General features: G+C 40.4%; 1 protein-coding gene across 3 annotated transcripts in view; it reads right to left on the bottom strand.

The window, feature by feature from the left end:
- LOC136004089 (ankyrin repeat domain-containing protein 26-like) overlaps nucleotides 1-19,596 on the bottom strand; it is a 63,963-nt gene that overhangs the window by 20,907 nt on the left and 23,460 nt on the right. For all 3 annotated transcript variants that reach the window (XM_065660357.1, XM_065660265.1, XM_065660439.1), the window contains 13 exons: nucleotides 18,595-18,791; nucleotides 17,704-17,853; nucleotides 16,731-16,764; nucleotides 16,365-16,500; nucleotides 12,957-13,170; nucleotides 11,085-11,268; nucleotides 10,456-10,602; nucleotides 7,982-8,935; nucleotides 5,921-6,073; nucleotides 4,853-5,028; nucleotides 4,560-4,653; nucleotides 1,605-1,679; nucleotides 309-443 (listed from right to left, as the gene is read on the bottom strand). In XM_065660357.1, coding sequence (XP_065516429.1) covers nucleotides 309-443; nucleotides 1,605-1,679; nucleotides 4,560-4,653; nucleotides 4,853-5,028; nucleotides 5,921-6,073; nucleotides 7,982-8,935; nucleotides 10,456-10,602; nucleotides 11,085-11,268; nucleotides 12,957-13,170; nucleotides 16,365-16,500; nucleotides 16,731-16,764; nucleotides 17,704-17,853; nucleotides 18,595-18,791 — 2,649 coding nt within the window. The remainder of the gene's footprint in view (nucleotides 1-308; nucleotides 444-1,604; nucleotides 1,680-4,559; nucleotides 4,654-4,852; nucleotides 5,029-5,920; nucleotides 6,074-7,981; nucleotides 8,936-10,455; nucleotides 10,603-11,084; nucleotides 11,269-12,956; nucleotides 13,171-16,364; nucleotides 16,501-16,730; nucleotides 16,765-17,703; nucleotides 17,854-18,594; nucleotides 18,792-19,596) is intronic.

Consider the following 19,596-nt stretch of genomic DNA (forward strand, 5'->3'; position numbering starts at 1 on the left):
CACTGCCCAGAAACCAAGGAGATAGAAAATAATTAGAAGGAATCCAAGAAAGAACTGGGGAACTGTGGCCTTATTTGATGGGCTCAAATGATAGCAAACCACACTGGGAACTCTTCCCAATAGAACTGCTGCAGAATTTACACAAAGATACCCAACTAGCTTTCCCTGGATGATCCCCAAATGACAAGATACCGAGAGCTTGAATGACAGGGATAATGGAAAAAAGCAGAGTATGCAAGAACTCAACAAAAAGGTGGACACAGTTCCCTGGGTATTTACTAGGTGTTTGGAGAATTTGCTGAGCTCACCTGTTCCAGGAGTTCAGCCTTCTCCCTGTCAAGCTGAGCAACACGCTCTTCAAGGTGGGATCTTGACTTCAACTGCTCTTCCCACATGCTGTGTAAGTCATTTGATGTCAGACCCAGCACATTCTGCTTTTGCATCTATGAAAGCAACAGCAGTAAAAGAAAATCTAAGGTGACCAGAAAGACAACAGTGCAATAGACAGCAGCAACGTAAATGGAAACGGGCCTAAACGCTCTTTTCCCAATCCAAGGTCTATGGTTAAAGTTAATGCAGAGTTATAACATAACCAAGAACAGCAGCTGAACCTGGTGGGAAGAATGAATGCTGTAGAAGTGGCAAGATAAGGTTGCAGCTTTGGGGGATGACATACGCACACACACAAAAATTGCCTTACAACTTTCTTCCAAAGGTTGTCTGAGGTTCCTAGCATTACATACTTTATAAGATCAGAATTCTGCTAATGCCCACCACAGAAAATACTCTACTCTCACGGCTTCTGTACACCTCCCAAGAGTAAGAAAATGTTTTCAAATCAGCAATGCTACTTATGCTTCTACCCAAAGGAACAAAGTTTTGCCCAACAGATGCACCTGAGTGGAACAGAATTTGATGATTCAGTTCACATATAAAGAATACAAGTTGACTAGATGTTTTTAGTGGCATTCTGTAAGGGGAGAAAGAAAGAAAAAAAAAAGAAAAGATGTCTAATGATCTACAGAAAGTCATGAAAACCTTAGCACAGAGGCTCAGATAAATAAAATCCTTAGGGTGTACAACTTCCTCAAGAGTGTCCTTACAGAGTAGTGAAATGCTGCGTCTTATGACAGAAGCTAACATGATCTCAAGGGAAAGCTCTGACATAGCTGCAAAGATAACATGTGTCTCCCCAGTCCAGTCTCCTTTTGCACCTTTCAACCACAGATCTATCTCCCTCTGCCCATATATCCTGTTCATCATCTGCCCATTATCCTATTCATCACCTGCCATGGTCTAACCTCAGCAGGCAGCTAAGCACAACACAGCCACTTGCTCACTCCCCCATTGGGATGGGAGATAGAATTCACCAGATGAATCATGCTGAACACAAGTTCTTGCACACCACAACACAGACAGAAAACACAGCAGCAGGAGAATGAGGAAACTTACAGCCTCTTCCCTTGAGGGTACTTTGTCCTAAAACCAGAAAGGCATTTTTCAGCTTAACTGTGCCTACACAGCCCACCTGGCGTTTTCATTAATTACCTACATACAAAATATTCCAAGACTAAACCAGTCATTCACAGAAGCGAGACATGTACCTGTTGGTGGTGATCCTCTGCAGCTGCCTGTGTTGTCCGTAAGCTAGTTAACAAGTCTTCCAAGAGGTTATGAACCTACAGAAGCATTAAAAGAAGCACTATGACTTTCCAGACTGAAGTTTACACCTCATTGCCAGAAATAAATACTACGTACCCCTCTTCACCTCTTTATTTCTACATCATTTACATGAAGCACCAATGACCAAAACAGCCACAGTTTGATGCCACTTAAGATTGTTTGCAGTCATCAGCTCTAGTTTTTTGCCTCAGGGAGAGAGAGAACCATGCAGGATACAAAGTGCATGTATCAGCAAACACAGGATGAAGTAGCCTTTCCCATCCACAGTACATTTGAAAACCATGCCCTATTAACTAAAGGGAAGTATCAGCATCAGGACTGCCTTCCCTCTTCTCTTGTTAGTACATCAGAAAGCTCAACTTTTACATCCAGTTATTTTCAAAATCTTTTCAGTCCTAATAAGAAACTACAGTCGTAACAAGAGCTCTAGTTCACTGGTTACAATACAAAAATAATTTGCTTTATACAGGCCACAGATAAAAGCACCTTATCTAAGCTAAAATTAACGTTTTCTTAAAATTAGAGGCAGTGGGAAATTCCAAGACTTGCACAAAGTTCTGCTAATGATACAACAGGCATTTCTCTTCTCTCTTTCATGAAAACAAACACACACCAAGTGGCCAAAGGAAAAGCAATTCTGCACAGCAAAAGTGTTTTGCTCCAAAATAGAATTTTGTATTATAAAATAAAGATATAAAAATAAATAAAATAAAATATAAATATAATAAAATATAAAAATAAAAATAAATGGTTTGTTCCAAAAGATTAAAAAAAATTTTTGTTCCAGTCTGATGATGCCAGTCAGGCCTCCAGCACAAAGTGCCTGGCATCAATATCTGCTGTAGAATTTCCATGACTTAATTTGATGAATATCGCTAAAGATCCTCACGGCAGTGAGAAGGGCACGCAGCAAGCTCACTGCCCTGGACTTCAAGACAGCAGACTTTGGCCTCTCCAGGAACCTGCTCAGTAAGGTTCGATGGGATAAAGCCCTAGAGGGCAGGCGCGCCCAAGAATCCTGGTTGATATTCAAAGATCACCTGCTCCAAGATCAGAAGCATTGCGCCCCAACTAGAAAGAAATGCAGCAGTAGGGCCAGGAGGCCTCTGTGGATATATAGGGAGCTGCTGAGAAAACTTAGAGGGGAAAAGCAGCTTAGAAAAGGTGGAAGCAAGGACAGGCAGCCTGGGAAGAACACAGGGATATTGTCCAGGTAGCTAGGGATCATGATGGTCAGGAAAGCTAAGGCCCAGTTCAAATTGAGTCTGGCCAGGGATGTCAACAGTAACAGGAAAGGCTTCTATAGGATGTTTCTAAAAGAAGACAGACCAGGAATAATGTGGGCCCTCTCCAGAAGGAAACAGGAGAACTGGCGACCCAGGATTTGGAGGAGGCCGAGGTTCTCAATGACTTCTTTGCCTCAGTCGTCACTGGCAAGTGCTCTGCCCACACCACTCAAGTCTTGGAAGACAGAAGCAGGGACTGCGAGAATAAAGACCTTAAGCCCACTGTAGGAGACGATCAGGTTCGGGATGATCTTAAAAACCTGAATGTGCACAAGCCCATGGGACCTGATGAAATCCATCCGTGGGTCCTGGAGGAGCTGGAAAATGGTGTCCCTCAGGGGTCAGTGTTCAGACCGCTCCTGTTCAACATCTTTGTCAGTGACATGGACACTAGGACTGATGCTGCCTCAGCAAGTCTGCCAACAACACTAAGGCGTGTGGTTTGGTTGATACACTGGAGGGAAGGAATGCCATCCAGAGGGACCTTGACATGCTTATGAGGTAGGCCAATGCCAACCTCATGAATTTCAGCAACGCCAAGTGCAAAGTCTTAGGTCCGAGTCAGGGCAACCCCAGGCAAAGCTACAGGCTGGGCAGAGAAAAGATTCACAGCAGCCTGGCAGAGAAGGACTTGGGGGTGTTGGTCAATAAGAAACTGAACATGAGCCAGCAGTGTGCGCTCAAAGCCCAGAAAGTCAACCGTATCCTGGGCTGCATCAAAAGAAGCATGACCAGCAGGTCGAAGGAGGTGATCCTGCCCCTCTACTCTGCTCTCATAAGCCCTCACTTGGAGTACTGTGTGCAGTTCTAGTGTCCTCAACATAAGAAGGACATGGAGCTGTTGGAGCAAGTGCAGAGGAGGGCCACAAGGATGGTAAGCGTGCTGGATCACCTCCCGTGTGAAGACAGGCTGAGAAAGTTGGGGCTATTCAGCCTGGAGAAGAGAAGGCTGCATGAAGACCTCACAGAAGCTTTCCAAGTGGCCTAACAAGGATACTGGAGAGGGACTCTTCATCAGGGACTGCAGCAATAGGACAAAGTATAATGGGTTAAAACTTAGACAAGGGAAGTTCAGGTTAGATATAAGGAAGTCCTTTATACTGTGACGGTGGGTGAGGCACTGGAATGGGTTGCCCAAAGAAATGGTGAATGCCACATCCCTGACAGTGTTCAAGGACAGGCTGGACAGAGCCATGGGCAACATGGTCTAGTGTGAGGCATCCCTGCCCATGGCAGGATGATCTTCAGGTCCTTTTCGAACCTAACCATTCTATGAATCTATGGTACATATTACAAGTGTTAGAAGCAGCATCTGATAACACAAAGGGTCTAAAGCAGACAATAGTTACACCAGCTTATTAATGTCAAATATTTACCTTTTAGAGCATTAAGTAGGATTTGCTATAGTACCATGGGAAACTCTCAAAATCAGAAAGCTACGGAATGGATCAAACTGCTTTCTGAGCAGCCTGTATTCCAGAACTGAGTTTTCCCCACACTCTCCAGGAAAACCTCATCTTACAATTTCTCCACGGAAACAGGTCACTAGGCTCAGGAGCTCACAAAAAGGGAAGTTTATGACCAGCTTACTGAGGCAGAGGTTTGCAGGTCTCTCTGAAGGGCTTCAATCCTACTGCTTTGTTGCTGGACTGTGGCTTCCAATCTGGCGTTTTCAATTTCAAGCCTTAGAAAGAAATACAGGTTTTATTATGGGAATCCACCAGAGCACCAATTCAGAAAGAACAGCATAAAATAACACAATCATATCCAAAAGGTGTCCTTCAAAACAGTATATCAACTTGCTGTGATACAAGAAGACTACCCTGCTGTTTTCGCACAGTTCCAGAACGCGACAGACAGCTTGCTTCCCTGTGCTCCCTTACCGCTGCACGTGTTCCTCCAGTTGTTTAATAGTAGCATTAGTCCCAGAAGATGCCAACAGGAGGTCCTGCAGTTTCTGGCAAGAAGCTACTATTTCTCTTTCCTTATTATCCAAGACAGTCTTCAAGTCATGGACACAACGCTCAGACTGAAGTTTCTGTTCTTCCAGCTCCTGGATCTGTCAAATCGCAGGAAGAATCCACAGTAGTCAGGTGAGCTTTCATACAGAGGAGTCAGCTGCTGCTGTAGAGTTCAAGTACTGCATGCATCTGCGCATACCCTCTATTCGAAGAGTACATTCACATCCTCACATCTACTAGCAGAAGAACACAAACTGTGTTGCTTCATCATCTTTTGTCCTGGCCTCTCCCATCCCTCCATTGATTTCCTATAGCACAGTTCAAAGTACCATCGCCTCTCCTGCCCTTTCGGTGACTTGTGACACTCTTTCTATCCACTTGTTTACTCCATTGGAAACATGAACTAAAAATTTCATACTTCTTCTAAAGTGACTTCAAGACTCCCTCTTAAGGGGATTTGATTACATTTTCAGAAATAACACTGCAAAATATGTTCTCTGACTCAGACAGAAATTTACAATTCACTTTCAAGAAGGCCACTTAATGATGGGAAATCTTTAAGCAGGGTGAAAGTAGGCTATGGGAGGGAAATGAATAAATGCAGAGTAAGTTACAAAAGTATTCAGAATTGGCACGTTACCTGGTGGTGGGAGTAGGGGATAAACACAGAAATCATAAAAAAGCCCAAATGCAGCAGGCCAGTATTTCCACTCTTCTCCAGATATCAGACATGCTTGGCCAAACCAAATGCAACACACCAGTTTATTCTGCAAAGCACCTTAGCAAATACAAACACCTTTGTCTAAGTAAGGACATAGTGTCTTCATGTCAAAAGACATGGACACCAAGTTCATAGAACAGTGCAATTCATTCAGACATCATTAAATTCATCCTGTTCATGTTTTTTTTCCTAGGGTTTTAGGACAACATTCACTCCTACTTTCATCAGGCACTCTTGGATTTTTTCATATAGTTACAGACATTATGTACCTTGGTGTTAACCTTTTCCAATTCCTTTTGAAAGCGCAGCTTCTCCTCCTCCAGGTCACAGCGATAGCGTGTAGTAACTTCAAGTGAAGCTTCTGACATAGATTGCTTTTTAAGAGAATCGGCAAGCTCCTGCTGCAGCTGTCTGACCACTCCCTAATGAAACAGTTTAATGAGCATGATGAAAGTTTTAAGAACATTAAATAAACCTTTAACTTATTATATAATTAAACCTGCTTTAGGATTGAATTCAAAGGTATGAAATTTTGCCTGCAACCAGCAAGCATCTGTACAGGTGACAACCTCTGTTCATCTCACAGCTGAGCACCTCCAAGCTATTAGCAGCTGTTCATGAGGGCCTGTTTCCCAAAACGTAAAAAAAGCTCAGGTATTATTCTTCTCTGAAAAACAGACAAGCACACACCGCGATCATGTGTTTTTCTAACAACATCCAAAGAAATCTATTGTAAGAGATATAATTTGACTGCAGATATTAATCAGATGACCAAAGGCAGGGCTGTGCATCTAATGCACAGCCATTTGTCTATTCCTCCATTATAGAATCACAGAATCACAAAATCCCAAGGGTTGGAAGGGACCTCAAAAGATCATCTAGTCCAACCCCCCTGCACAGTTAAAAAGATATACGTGAAAGCTCTTTTCAGGTATGCTTTAAGTATGTGCTGAATCACATTCTTCTGCAGCCTTGTTACCACCTTCATTTTAGACTACCAACTGAGTTTATACTGACATTAGATTTATGAAAATCTGGATAGTTCATACATGTATATCAAGTATTTTCAAAAGGAATATGTTATTTTGGTGTAAGAATACAAAGCAATTCAGAGATTAATATGACTGACAGTACTTATGGAGTTCTTCCCTCCCCCTGTGGCAATTGACAAATAAACAACAAGGTGGTTATCATTATCTGAGATTCTGGATTTGTTATGAAGAAGGAAATGTAATTTTAAATCACTATTCAAACTACTAAGGGAGGCAAACCTTACACCAGAGAGTAGAAATATTGAATGTGATTAGTTCTTATCTTTCAGAAAGTAAAGGAAGATTAAACAAAATGGGTAAGGCAACTTTTAAATCACTGCTCTACCTGGAGTTGGTAGAATATTTTAACAATACAGAAGAGAGTACCTACTCGTAGGAACATATATAGCAACGCATTCTCCCACTGCCTACAGCTTTTCAGCTGTGACTCACTCCTACTTCTGCCTTTATTTTCTTCCACTCTTTTTCCTTTACAAAAGCCATCTACATGCAGGTAATAAGAACAACACTTGGTTCATGTGTGCTTGAGCAACATAAAATGATGCTAGTGCTCTGTACAGGAGCATGTTTCATGCTCACGTACTGTGTGAATTTGTACAATGACAGTTTAACTGATGTCCTAATGAGTATTCTGTCCAGTTAATTAGTCTTTCATGGACTCATAAAGAAGGAATGCATTTAAATACGGCTACACATCGTAAAACGGAGAAAAGAAAGCTTCGTTACTGTCTGAAACTACCTTCTCGAGGACGAGGCAGGCCCCTCAGAACCCTAACACACATACATAAACACCTGGACAGTACTAATACTCTTCAATTTTGGTAGCAACTTATGGAGTAGTCTTTTTTTTTCCTCTGTAGGAGCTCAAAATAAATCCATCCCCATCACTTCACTTGTCTGCATCTTCATTCTCAACCCTCATAAATTGGATGAATCTTTGTGTTATTAGTGCAAGACATAAAAATCAAACACAAAATCATTCTATAGGGCATAAAATAGACTAACGAAAGAGTTAAAAACAATTGTAGAGAAGAATCACTTTTCTTGGTAAAGCTTAGACTTTTTTCCATTCTCTGCTCAGATGTGAGCAGTAATATCCTGTTTGACAAAACCTTCCACAGTTCTAAGTGGAACATGATAAAGTGGAACATGATAAACTGGAACAGATCACCATTATTTGGTCCCATGCATATAACTTACAACTGGTACATTTTAGAAAATAAAATAGCTTCAAAAGCTAAGAAACTTTAAATTGTTCTTTCTAAGTGTATACTTTACCTCTCTTTCTGCTTTCTCAGTCTCGTACTTATAGACTTGTTCTCTTAAATCAGTACACTTGGCATTTAATTCCTTATTTCTCTCCTCCACTAGGCAAACTTGCTTTTCAGTATCAGCTCTGAGTTTATTGAAAATATCATTAAACCGATCCTGCACATCATTCACTATTTTTTCTTTGATGATCCCCTTGTTCTGCATATCTTCCAGTTGCTGACGGAGTAAAAGGTTCTCACTCTGAAGCTGGACCAATCGCTCCTGCATTGATTCCTGCTTTATTATAAATTTGCTTACTTGATCTTTCTCAAGCTGTCGAGCATGATCACATTCCTTTGCCTGACACTGGGCTTGACTTAATTCTTTTTGTGCCATTTCCAAAAGCAGTGTTTTTTCTCTGAGTGTTTGTTTCAACTGGTGAAGCTCATTTTCTAGACTATTAGCTTTGCTTTCAGCTTTACTCAGCTGCTGAGACAAGCTCTTATTGGTTTCTCGCACATCAGAGAGGTCATGATGGAGCTTGTCTTGCAAGCGAAGCCATTCGTCACGTTCTCTCTGAAATGTTCGTTCAACATCACATTTTGATGACTGATGACGTTCAAGTTCTTGAGCAGCAGTGTTCAGACGGGAACGGAACAATTCAATTTCTGTCTCTAGTCTGTCTTTGCTTTCTTTTGTCTGCTCAAGTTTGGAAGATAGCACTGCAGATTCTGTCTTTAATAAGTTCAGCTGTCCATTGTACTGAAAAACTGTTTGTGTTAAGGCTTCTTCATTTAGTTTAAGTTCCTTTTTGAGATCCTCATTTTTTTCTTTCAAGGCTTCATTTTCCTCTAAATATTTTCCTTCTTCCTCCTGCTGCCTAAGTCTTACTTGATCAAGTTCTAGTCTTAGCATACCAATCTCATCTTGTAGCAACTGATTTTTGTACAAAAGATCCTTTTCTCTCTCAGTGTCGGATTCCTGAATGCCGGGAAACATGAATAAATAGCCAATTAGGAAACAAACCTACAAAACCACTTCAGCATTAAGCTGTGTTTAACATTTCTAATACTGAAGCATGACTTCACAGATGAGAGTGAAATCTCAGTTAATGCATAAGCTATTCTACAAACCCATGTACGTGTACAATGTATGCACACAACGGAAGTGTAACATGCCGTTAAACCTTAAATGAACATCCTAAATATACAATACCTTTTTTTGTTTCTTAAGCCAGCAACCAAACAATAAAATTTATTACAATATCTTACAGAATCATAGCGTTGGAAAGAACCTTCAGATCACCTACTTCCAATCCCCCTGCCATGGGCAGGGACACCTCACAAGTTTATCTCAAGTATAAGGCTTTTAAAATTACAATACTTTCTTATATGTGCACATCTTTAAAATATTTGCTTTAAGGTTAATTTAACTGTGTTACAAATCTGACAAAAACAAGGGTAAAAAAAAGGGTATTTTCCTTCTCAACTGTCTTCTTAACACCTATCCTTTTGTATTACTGAAACTAAGCTATACGAATCAATCGTCCCTGGAACACACTAATCTTGTATATTTCTTCTTTATTATAGACATTTAACTTTCTTCCACATATTCACCCTACATCTATTGGCCAGCACAGCCAAGAACAAATAATTCTTCCAAGCACTGCACATTTGTAGTAAGTTCAGTAAACTCTTTTCAAGATTTTTTTTTGTTTTTTTTTTAAATGCAGCTTTTATGATTGCATTTCCCTCCTCTAATTATTCTAACTCTACAGAGAGTTTAATTAATTGCAGAATAATTAGGGTTGGAAGGGACCTCTGGAGATCATCTAGTCCACCACTCCTGCCAAGACAGGGCCACCTAAAGCAGGTTACACAGGAATGCATCCAGGCGGGTATTGACTGTCAGAGCTCTCCCACGTAAAGAAGTTCTTCCCCATGTTGAGGTGAAATTTCTTGTGTTTCAGTTTATGGCCATTGCTCTCTGTCCTGTCACTGGTCAACACTGAAAAGCCTTCATATTCCTTCACTGAATTTTAGTATGTGGAGATCAAAAAGAAAGGTATGCTTGAAGTCAGTCAGTTTGATAACTGAGTAAGTAATAAAAACAAGTAGTGACAACACAAATAGTGCCAAACAGCTTTCTTCCTGGTCAACCTTAATGCAGGTAGCTAAGTGTTTTAACTGCTAGAATCCTTAAAAACTAATGAAAAATGTCTATGAAATGAAATATAACAAATAGCTTAGGAAACAGCATAAATAGAGTCTTCTGTTTGTTTCCTACTTGAACATGCAATTGAGGTGCATACAGGACTGATGCTGTTTCCCAGAACTTTTAAAGACCTAAGGGAAAACAAAAGAGGTATTTACACAGTTGAGTTACACTGGAAATCTGTAAATAATCCATTAAGAAGCAGAAAATGTTATGTAAGATTTTTCATTACTTTAGAACAAACATGGTGAAATTAAATTAATCAGGAAAAAAAAAAAATTGCTTACCCCTGAATCTTTCTCTATAGTTCTTCTTGCTTCTTCTTCTAGTTCCTTTTGCCTCCAAAGGTGGTTGTTCAAAATTCCTTCTTGCAGGGCTCTGGCCCTCTGTTCCTGAGCGAGCTGTTTCTGTGTTTCATCACGCTCTTCCTCAACCTACAGTAATACAATTAAGCCGCCTGCATCTGGAGAAAAATCAGAGCTAGCAATACCTTCCCACTGTCCTTTGTACTCTTGCAAGTATTTTTGTTTCCTCAGTTATGATAATCCATTTATAAGTAATAAATTTTAAATATCTTCTGAAAAATTAAGAAATACAGAATGTTTTTTAGTAATTTAGAAAAATAACTCAGTCAGACTTTGCTTGAAATGCAAACAAAACCTAAATTTTGAAAAAGGAGAAAATGAATCATTAAAAGGAATTACGAACTTGCAAAGAAAAAAAAAATACAAGAACAAACAAGAAAATAACTAAGACTACTTGTGAGCCAACGTGTTCTCAACTGTTCTCAAAGTTTGGCAAGTTATCTAATGCCCCTTCTATGAGCAACAAAGTACCACCTTCTTTAAGCATACTCAAATACAGTGACAATCAAAAAGAAGCAGAAAATAAGTGTTCAACTCACTGTTTAACATACCTGTCTCAAAAGCTTTCTCAGTGTTATTAACTCCATTTCTAAATTCTTCGAGTGTAACTCAAGTTGCTGTTTTTCCTCCATCTCTTTATAATATCGATCTTCTTTCCTTTGGAGTTCTTCTCTTGTTTTCTCATACAATGTCTCTAATCTGAGCATCTTTTCCTCTTCTTGTTTCAAAGTACATCTGGGATTAACAGAATATTTGAGAAACTAAAGCACTGATGTAAAAAGTAGATATTCCACATGATGAACTTGCAGAGACAACTCACGCCATAAAAATACTAAATCTTTTCAGATTTCCTAGTCTTTTCCAATTTCCTATTTTCACTGTAATTTTTAACTTTTTGAGGAACTCTAACTTCATTCCATGACCCATGATATCGCTGTACAAGACACCTAAATAAACCACTGATAGGTACATCAGTAATAAAAGGAAGCCTAGGGAAAAATGTGGTCCCTCTCTGGAAGGCAATGGGAGACCTCGCTACCTGGGATCTGAAAAAAGCTGAGGTACTCAAGGATGGTTTTTGCCTTGGTCCTCCCCTGCAAGTGCTCCAGCCACATCACACAAGTAGCAGAAGGCAAAGGCAGGGACTGGGAGAATGAAGAACTGCCTGCCGTAGGAGAAAAATCAGGTTTGAGACCATCTAAGGAACCTGAAGTTGCACGTTCATGGGACCTGATGAAATTCATCTGCAGGTCCCAAGAGAACCAGCAGATGAAGTGGCTAAGACATTATCCATCATATGTGAGTTGCAGTGGTAGTCCAGCAAAGTTCCCACTGACTGGAAAGGGGGAAACATCATCCCCATTTTTAAAAAGGGAAAAAAAGAAGACCCAAAGAACTACAGACCAGTCAGTCTCACCTCCGCAAGATCATGGAGCAGATCCTCCTGGAAACTATGCTAACATGGACAATAAGGAGGTGACTGGTGACAGCCAACAAGGCTTCGCTATGGGGAAATCGGGCCTGACAAATTTGGTGGCCTTCTAAGATGGGGTTATGGCACTGGTGGATAAGGAAAAAGTGACTGACTTCATCTACCTGAACTTGTGCAAAGCATTTGATACTGTCCCACATGACATTCTAGGCTCTAAACTGGAGAGATGGATTTGACAGATGACCACTCTGAGGATAAGGAATTGGCTGGATGGCTGCACTCAAATTGTTGCAGTCAGTGGAGACCAGTGACGAGTGGCACTCCTCACGGGTGGGTACTGGGACTGGTGCTGTTTAACATCTTTGTTGATAGCATGGACAGTGGAATTGAGCGCACCCTCAACAAGTCTGCTGATGACACCAAGCTGTGTGGTGTAGCTGACACACTGGAGGGAAGGGATGCATCTAAAAGGATCTCAACAGGCTCAAAAGACGAGCCTGTGCAAACCTCATGAAGTTTAACAAGGCTAAGTGCAAGGTCCTGCACCTGGGTTGGGAGAATCCAAAGCACAGTCACAGGCTGGGCAGAGACTCCACTGAGACAGCCAGGGCATGCTCAGCAAGCTCCCCAGAGAGGGCATCCTATGATACATCAACAGAGGATATTTCTTCCTGAGTGCAGGGCTTTGCATGCATCCTTGCTGAATTTCATATGGTGCCTGCTGGCCACTCCTGTCTGAAGTGATGTGACCAGTGATTAAAAACTTCACACCATACATGTCTAGCTCAGGAATATGGGGAAAGGGGCAATCCCAAATTTGACCTAATAAGCAATAAACATTATGTCTTTTATAGTATAACTTGCCCATGGGATTCAAAAAAACCAAATACAATAGACTATAGGCTTCTCATCCTATTGCCTGTACCATCAGCATCTTCTGGAACATGCGCACTGACAAGATAACACATTAGCAGAATGCAAGGTTACATACTTAAGGCTTTGGATATCACTTTTCCATTCCACTTCTTGGTGAGCCAATACGGATTTCAAATCTTGAGTCTCCTCCACTATTAATTTTGACTCTTCCTTTTCACTTTCCAATTTCCTTACTTCTCTCCAGACAGCTTTGTACCGATTTTTTTCATGTTTTATTTTCTGCTCATACTGAAGTAGTATGTTTTGAATTTTCAACAAAATAGAAGAACCTGTTTTGTGATAGAAGAGACACAAAGCTAAACAAATGCACAAGTACTTGCCAGTGTATATATTATTTAATTATTTGCTCTATTGAGTGTAGGGAACAGGGTTTTGGTAGTGGGAAGACTGCAAGCAGTGGAGAAGTCTCTATGAGAAGAGGCCAGGGGCTACCCCATGCCAGACAGAGCTGGGTCCAACACACCCACTACAAAGCACATCTGAGCCTCTCAGCCATGCTGGTGGCACCTAAGGGAAAACATATTTGGGAAAGGACAAAACCACCACACAGAGGAGTAAGGGAAAAGCATGTGAAAAGCAGCCCTGTGAACAGCCAATTCAGTGAAGGACAGGAAGAAGGTGCTTCAGATACCAGAGCAGAGATTCCCCTGCAGCCCATGGCAACACAATGGTGGAGCAGGTACTTCTCTGCAGCCTTTGGAGAAGATGATGCTGGAACAGATATCCACAATGCAGCACTGTGGAAAACACCATGCCAAAGCAGGCAAACACTCCCTCAAGGACCTGTGGCCCATGGAGAGCACAGGCTGGAGCAGATTTTCCCTGCTGGAAGGAGACAATACAGCAGGTATCCTCGGTTCAGCTGTAACAGTTATTTTTCTCCTTCCTAGTAGCTGGTGCAGTGCTGTGTTTTTGCCTGTAGTCTGAGCACAGTGCTGATAACACACTGATGTTTTTAGTTATTGCTAAATAATGCATACTCTGATCAAGGACTTTTCAGTCTCATGCTCTACCAGTGAGGAGGAACACAAGAAGCTGTGAGGGAGCAGAGACACGACACCTGACCCAAACTAGCCAAACAGGTATTCCATACCACAGCACGTCATTTCCAGTATATAAACTGGGCAGAGTTACCCAGAAGGCCAAATCTATACTTTGGTCAGGCTGGGTATTGACTGGTGGGTGGTGAGCAATTGTATTGTGTACATCACTCATGCTTACTGTTTTCTTTTCCTTTTCCCCTTTTAGTTTTATGTCTCTCCCCTTGTTATTTCCCTTATCATTATTAAGATTAGTGGTAGTAGTATTAATAGTTCGTATGGTACCTTAGTTACTGGGCTGCTCTCATCTCAGCCTGTGGGATTTACATTCCTTTGATTCTCCTCCATCCCTCCAGGAGCCGGGGGGGATGAAGAGGGCGTGAGCAAATGGCTGCATGGTTTTGAGTTACCGGCTGGGTTTATTCCATGATAGCCCCACTCCAACCCCAGTGACATGCACTGCAACCACTCCAACCATAGTGGTAGAAAATGCAGCTAAATCAAAGGACTAATCCATGCCAGTATCAGTTGCCCCTATAAGTGAGGGGAAAAGCAAATGAGAACCGCAAAGAGCAACTCATGCGGTGAAAAAAGATGAAGACCCAATGCGCACACTAGAGGGGATAACATCTGAACAAGAGTTATTACGAGTTATTAATAGAGGAATCTGAGGAAGAGGAAGAAGAGGTAACTTCTCGATCCTGCACCTCGACCGAGCTGTGGAATATGCGAAAAAATTTCAGCCATCTGAAGTACATCATCACCTGGTTGCTCTGATGCTGGGACAATGGGGTCGACGGTCATGAACTAGAGGTAGGGAAGCCAGGCTGGGATCACTTGCTAGGAAGGGGGAACTGACAAAGCAATTGCAAAAGAGAAATGAGCCCTCAGCCTCCGGAGGCGGCTTTTGGCAGCTGTGATGGAAAGCTATCCCTACAAGCACAATGTTATGCGTCACTCAGGCAAGTGGATTACGATAGAGAGGCATCCAGTACCTGAGGGAATCAGCCATTCTAGAGATGAACTGTCATAGACCAGATGGCAGGAATACACCCATAGATCCAGATGAAGTCAGATGTACACGACTCATCTGGTGGAAACTTACGCAGAGTGCACCATCATCACATATGCCCACTCACTGGCATCAGTGACCTGGTATGAAACAGCACCACCAACAGTGGATGAGGTGAGTCACCAAGTCCGAGAGTTCAAAGACAATCTCACCCCTTCCATCATTTCAGCTGTGGAAAAACTGTCCCAGGAAGGCAAACAGTTGAAAGATGATCTATATGTAGCTTCCCATATGTATTGATCTCAAGCTTTTTCAACCTATTTTGTCCTGCTGAGGAGGGGCAGTGAGAGCAGGTTAACCCTCACCTAATAAAATTTTAGCAATGTTTTTGAGACATAGTGATGCTTACATTTATATAATGCTATGTATATATATGCAAGCATCTTATGACAGTTGATTATAAATACATATTTAAGCAAAACCAGTATTTTGCTGCACTATTTGACATAAGCTATTGAGGAGTGTGCTGGTTTTGGCTGGGATAGTGTTAATTTTCTTCATAGTAGCTAGCACTGGAGCTAAGTTTTGGATTTGTGCTGAAAACACTATTGATAATATAGGGATGCTTTCTTTATTGCTGAGCAGTGCTTACACAGAGTCAAGGCCTTTTCCGGTCCTCACACCACCCCCACCAGCAAGCAGGCTGGGGATACACAAGGCGCTGGGTGGAGGGAACACAGCCAGGACAACTGACCCCAACTGACTCAAGGGATATTCCACACCATATGATGTCATGCTCAGCATGTAAAGCTGGGGGAAGAAGGAAGGAAGGGGAGATGTTTGCAGTAATGGTGCTTGTCCCAAGTAACCGCTGCATGTGATGGAGCCCTGCTGTCCTGGAAGTGGTTGAACACCTGCCTGTAATAGGAAGTGGTGAAATAATTCCTTGGTTTGCTTTGCTTGTTTGCTTATTAAACTATCTTTATCTCAAACTCTTGAGTTTTCTCACTTTCACTCTTCTGATTCTCCTCCTCATCCCACCTGAGAAAAGCAAGCAAATGGCTGGGTGGTGCTTAATTGCCAGCTGGTGTTAAACCACAAGAGGATACAAAGAGTAAAAAGGTTATCCTGGTAACTTTTGATGATGGCCTTAAAAAAAGCTGAACTGTACTTTGCAACAATCTGCTTCTCAAGCTCTGACTAGACCAAGAATCAGGGATAAAGCAAGACATGTCTGTTGACATTATAGACAGACATCTAAGGCTAGGTGACATAATTTCACATTTTTTGAGGGGGAACTCTAATCATAAAAGAATACTAAATAGAAATATAAAACCAAAATACCTAGGAGTGCAAAGAAATCATGTTTTAAAACAGGAACAGCTGAAGACAAAGTGACATGAAAACATACCTGTATGATCCACACTGAGCTGTTCTAACAGCAACATAGCCTCTTCGTAGGCTGAAGTTGGCGATTCAACATCCTCTGAAGTTGCATCGGATGAGTGAGTTAAATCAAGGTCAGTTACACCCATTTGTATGCTGACCTACAAACAATACAGCATTTTCTGTATAAAAATATATAGTATCACAGATCATTACAAATGCATGAGTGAGTCATTCTGTCATTCGCAGCCCATAGATTTGGTTCAAATATGACAAAACCTCATCCTAGCAGCAATTTGTGCATCTGGTTGATCACTATGTAAATGCTCTTCCTATTTAAGTGATTAAAAGCTGATGCAAACTATTTATCAAGAAACTAATTTTACAGTACCTTGTTCTTTTCAATCCCTGTTCTGGCTGCAGGTCTGGAAAACAGAAATATATTTCAGTACTGAAAGGCTTTTTATGAACAATTATCTGAAGTTGCTCTGAAAACTTTCATTTAAGAATTTTATTAGATTTAGTTGAAGACTGAAAAAAATTGTGTACTATTATGTCTACTGGAAGGCTATTTTCTTGACAAGATATTAAGCAAACAGTTGAAATAACTGTTCTCTGCACTTCACTCAAACTGATAGGAATCTTACAGCTAGACATGTGGGTTTAACACCGGGGGTTTAGCTCTCTTCAGTATTGAAAATCCTTCTCTTACAGGTCAAAGAACCTATAGGTCTTGGATTCTCTAGTGTACTGGGTCAGGCTAAGATGGAATCAATTTTCTTGAGAGCAGCCCACACAGTGCTGTGTGTCAGATTCTGATCAAAACAGTCTTGATAACACATCAGTGTTTTAGCTGTTGCTGAACAGTGCTTGTACAGTGTCCAGTATCTTCTGTTTCTTGCTTTAACTCCCACACAAATAAGCTTGGGGTGGGCAAGAAGTCAGGAAGGGACTACAGCAGGGGAAAAAAAAAAAAAAAAAAGGCCAGAAAACAGAAAAAAACCCCCCTGAAAAACTGAGATGCCTGCAGTGAAGGAATAATTCCACTTATTTATAAATCTCTCTTCTCCCTTTGTAAAATAAAAATAATTAAAAAATATGTATGTATTTACACAGTGCACATGCTCAAGTAATTATTTAGAATTTGTGCATATCTGACCATATTAACTTGGCTAGTATGTTTAAAGCACTCTAAGCCAAAAGAAGAAAAAAAAAAAAGTGCTTTTGAACACAAAGGGCACTCAGGTAGTATTGTCCCACGAAGAACAATCAATACAGGCATCAGGTTTACCCAAAGCTTTAGCTTTCAGGTCAATTTTTATCATTAAGTAAGGTTTCTTTATAACATTCCTTATATTCAGCACCTTCCTTCATCTTGAGATGTCTCACTGGAAGTGCTATCATCCAGTACTTGAAAATTATTCCCACTGGAAGTGCTCAACTGCTGACTAGCCGCCTTCTTCAAAGTCCATCTTTTGGGTTTTTTTGCAACTTCTGCATTCAGAGCAAGTTTTCTACATTAAATGGAAATGAAAAAACAATCACTAACTGAGTAACATACTTAAATTTCGTCCAGAAACAACTGACTTAACTCCAAAGGTGACAGAAGATACAAGTATTAAAAAAAAAAAAAAAAAAACCAAAAAAAACAACCTTCCTTAGGAATGAGTGGTAAACGTGAAATCTAAGCTAGATTCAGGTAAGCTGGAACATATCTAATATCCTCTAGAGAGCAGAATCCTTTGAAAGACAATCAGGAAAAAAAACCTCCTGCTCTGGTTTATATAAAAACATCTCCCTTCTTCAAACTTTTGAGATTGGTTTGGTAATACCTTTTCCATTTTCCTGACAAAGAGCATTCGAACTTAATGAAAACACTAACTGCATGAAGATAACTAAAATCACCTAGAAAAGGGAGAAAGCAAAGTAAACTACAAGTTCATACTTTTCTTTTCTGGATAGACATTTCCTATAAAAATTACTGTCTTTTCTTCCAGTCTTCAACTTTGGTTTTGAAGACACATTTTGCCTCAGTACTGACAAGGAAATCCACGGAATTCTATTTATTTTTTTTTAAAGTAGGCAATAAAGCTGAACCTGTGTTACAAGCTTAATTTTTTCTAATTTTTCTTCCTCTAGATGTTTTAAAAGCAGTGGACTACTCAGTATGGCTTTCAGCACTGACAAAACTACTTCAGCTACTACAGTATCAGAAAATCTAAAAGATCCTTAAGTAGTACTACAAATAAGTTTACCCTTTCATTGGCATTTTAATCAGTTTTGACCTCTTCTCAGGAGAAAAATTATTTCTGTCCTTTTCTTCTATAGTGCTTTCATTCTCCATTTTCAAACACTCATTCTTCCTTAGAGTAAGCGTCTGTTTCCTTTGCTGATCTGCAGTGTTGCTTGGTGGTGTATTTGATTTATCAGGGTCATCTTGTTTCGCCATCACCTGCATTTTTAAACATCATTCTTTGCTTTTGTCTTTCTCAACCTACAAAAACACATTTCTATATTTCTTAGTTTTTCTAGAAGAGAAATACAATATCCAAGATAGATTCAGGGTTTACCTCTAAAATAATGTAAAATGAAAAATGAAATTTTTAATTCATACAGAGAAGTACTCATAACAGAAGCATTGTTGCAAAATTACACTACAGAGTATATTAAGTCATTGAAAGTACTTTGAATTCACTCATAACTAAAGATGTGACAAGAACACAGCCTGTAAAAAGCAAACAATAGTGTGCATCAAAACATAAACAATAAAATAAAAACATTACAGATGGATAAAGAGTTTGAATGACTGCAGAATGTTAGTTGTAAAAGCACAAAGGAAAATCAACTGCAAGTGTGCTGGGCTACTGCTTCCTTAATGGGGGCTGAGGGAGGATCCCAAACCCACAAACAGAAATGGTTTCACAGCAAACAGGAATTTTGGTGAAGGGCAATGATAACAAGCCATGCAGAAATCACAGCAAATGAATAGACTAGCCAAGACCCTGTTCAGAAGCTATTTTCATTCTCTGATTCAGAATCAGAACTGATGTAACTCTGTGCATTTCTTTTCAGAGTAATGAGTAACTACTCACACTGGAACCGAGTGCCACCTTTTATTAAAATGGAACAATAATGTATTCTGTGCTTTCCAGAAATGGGGAGGACAACTCTCCACTGCTCTATTAATTGATAACTAATGTATTTCCATTAAAACAAAAACCAATTAGCACAAAGCATCTTCCCTTAATGATTAATAG

This window comes from Lathamus discolor, chromosome 1, assembly GCF_037157495.1.
Source record: "Lathamus discolor isolate bLatDis1 chromosome 1, bLatDis1.hap1, whole genome shotgun sequence".
In the NCBI taxonomy this organism is placed as follows: Eukaryota; Metazoa; Chordata; class Aves; order Psittaciformes; family Psittacidae; genus Lathamus; species Lathamus discolor.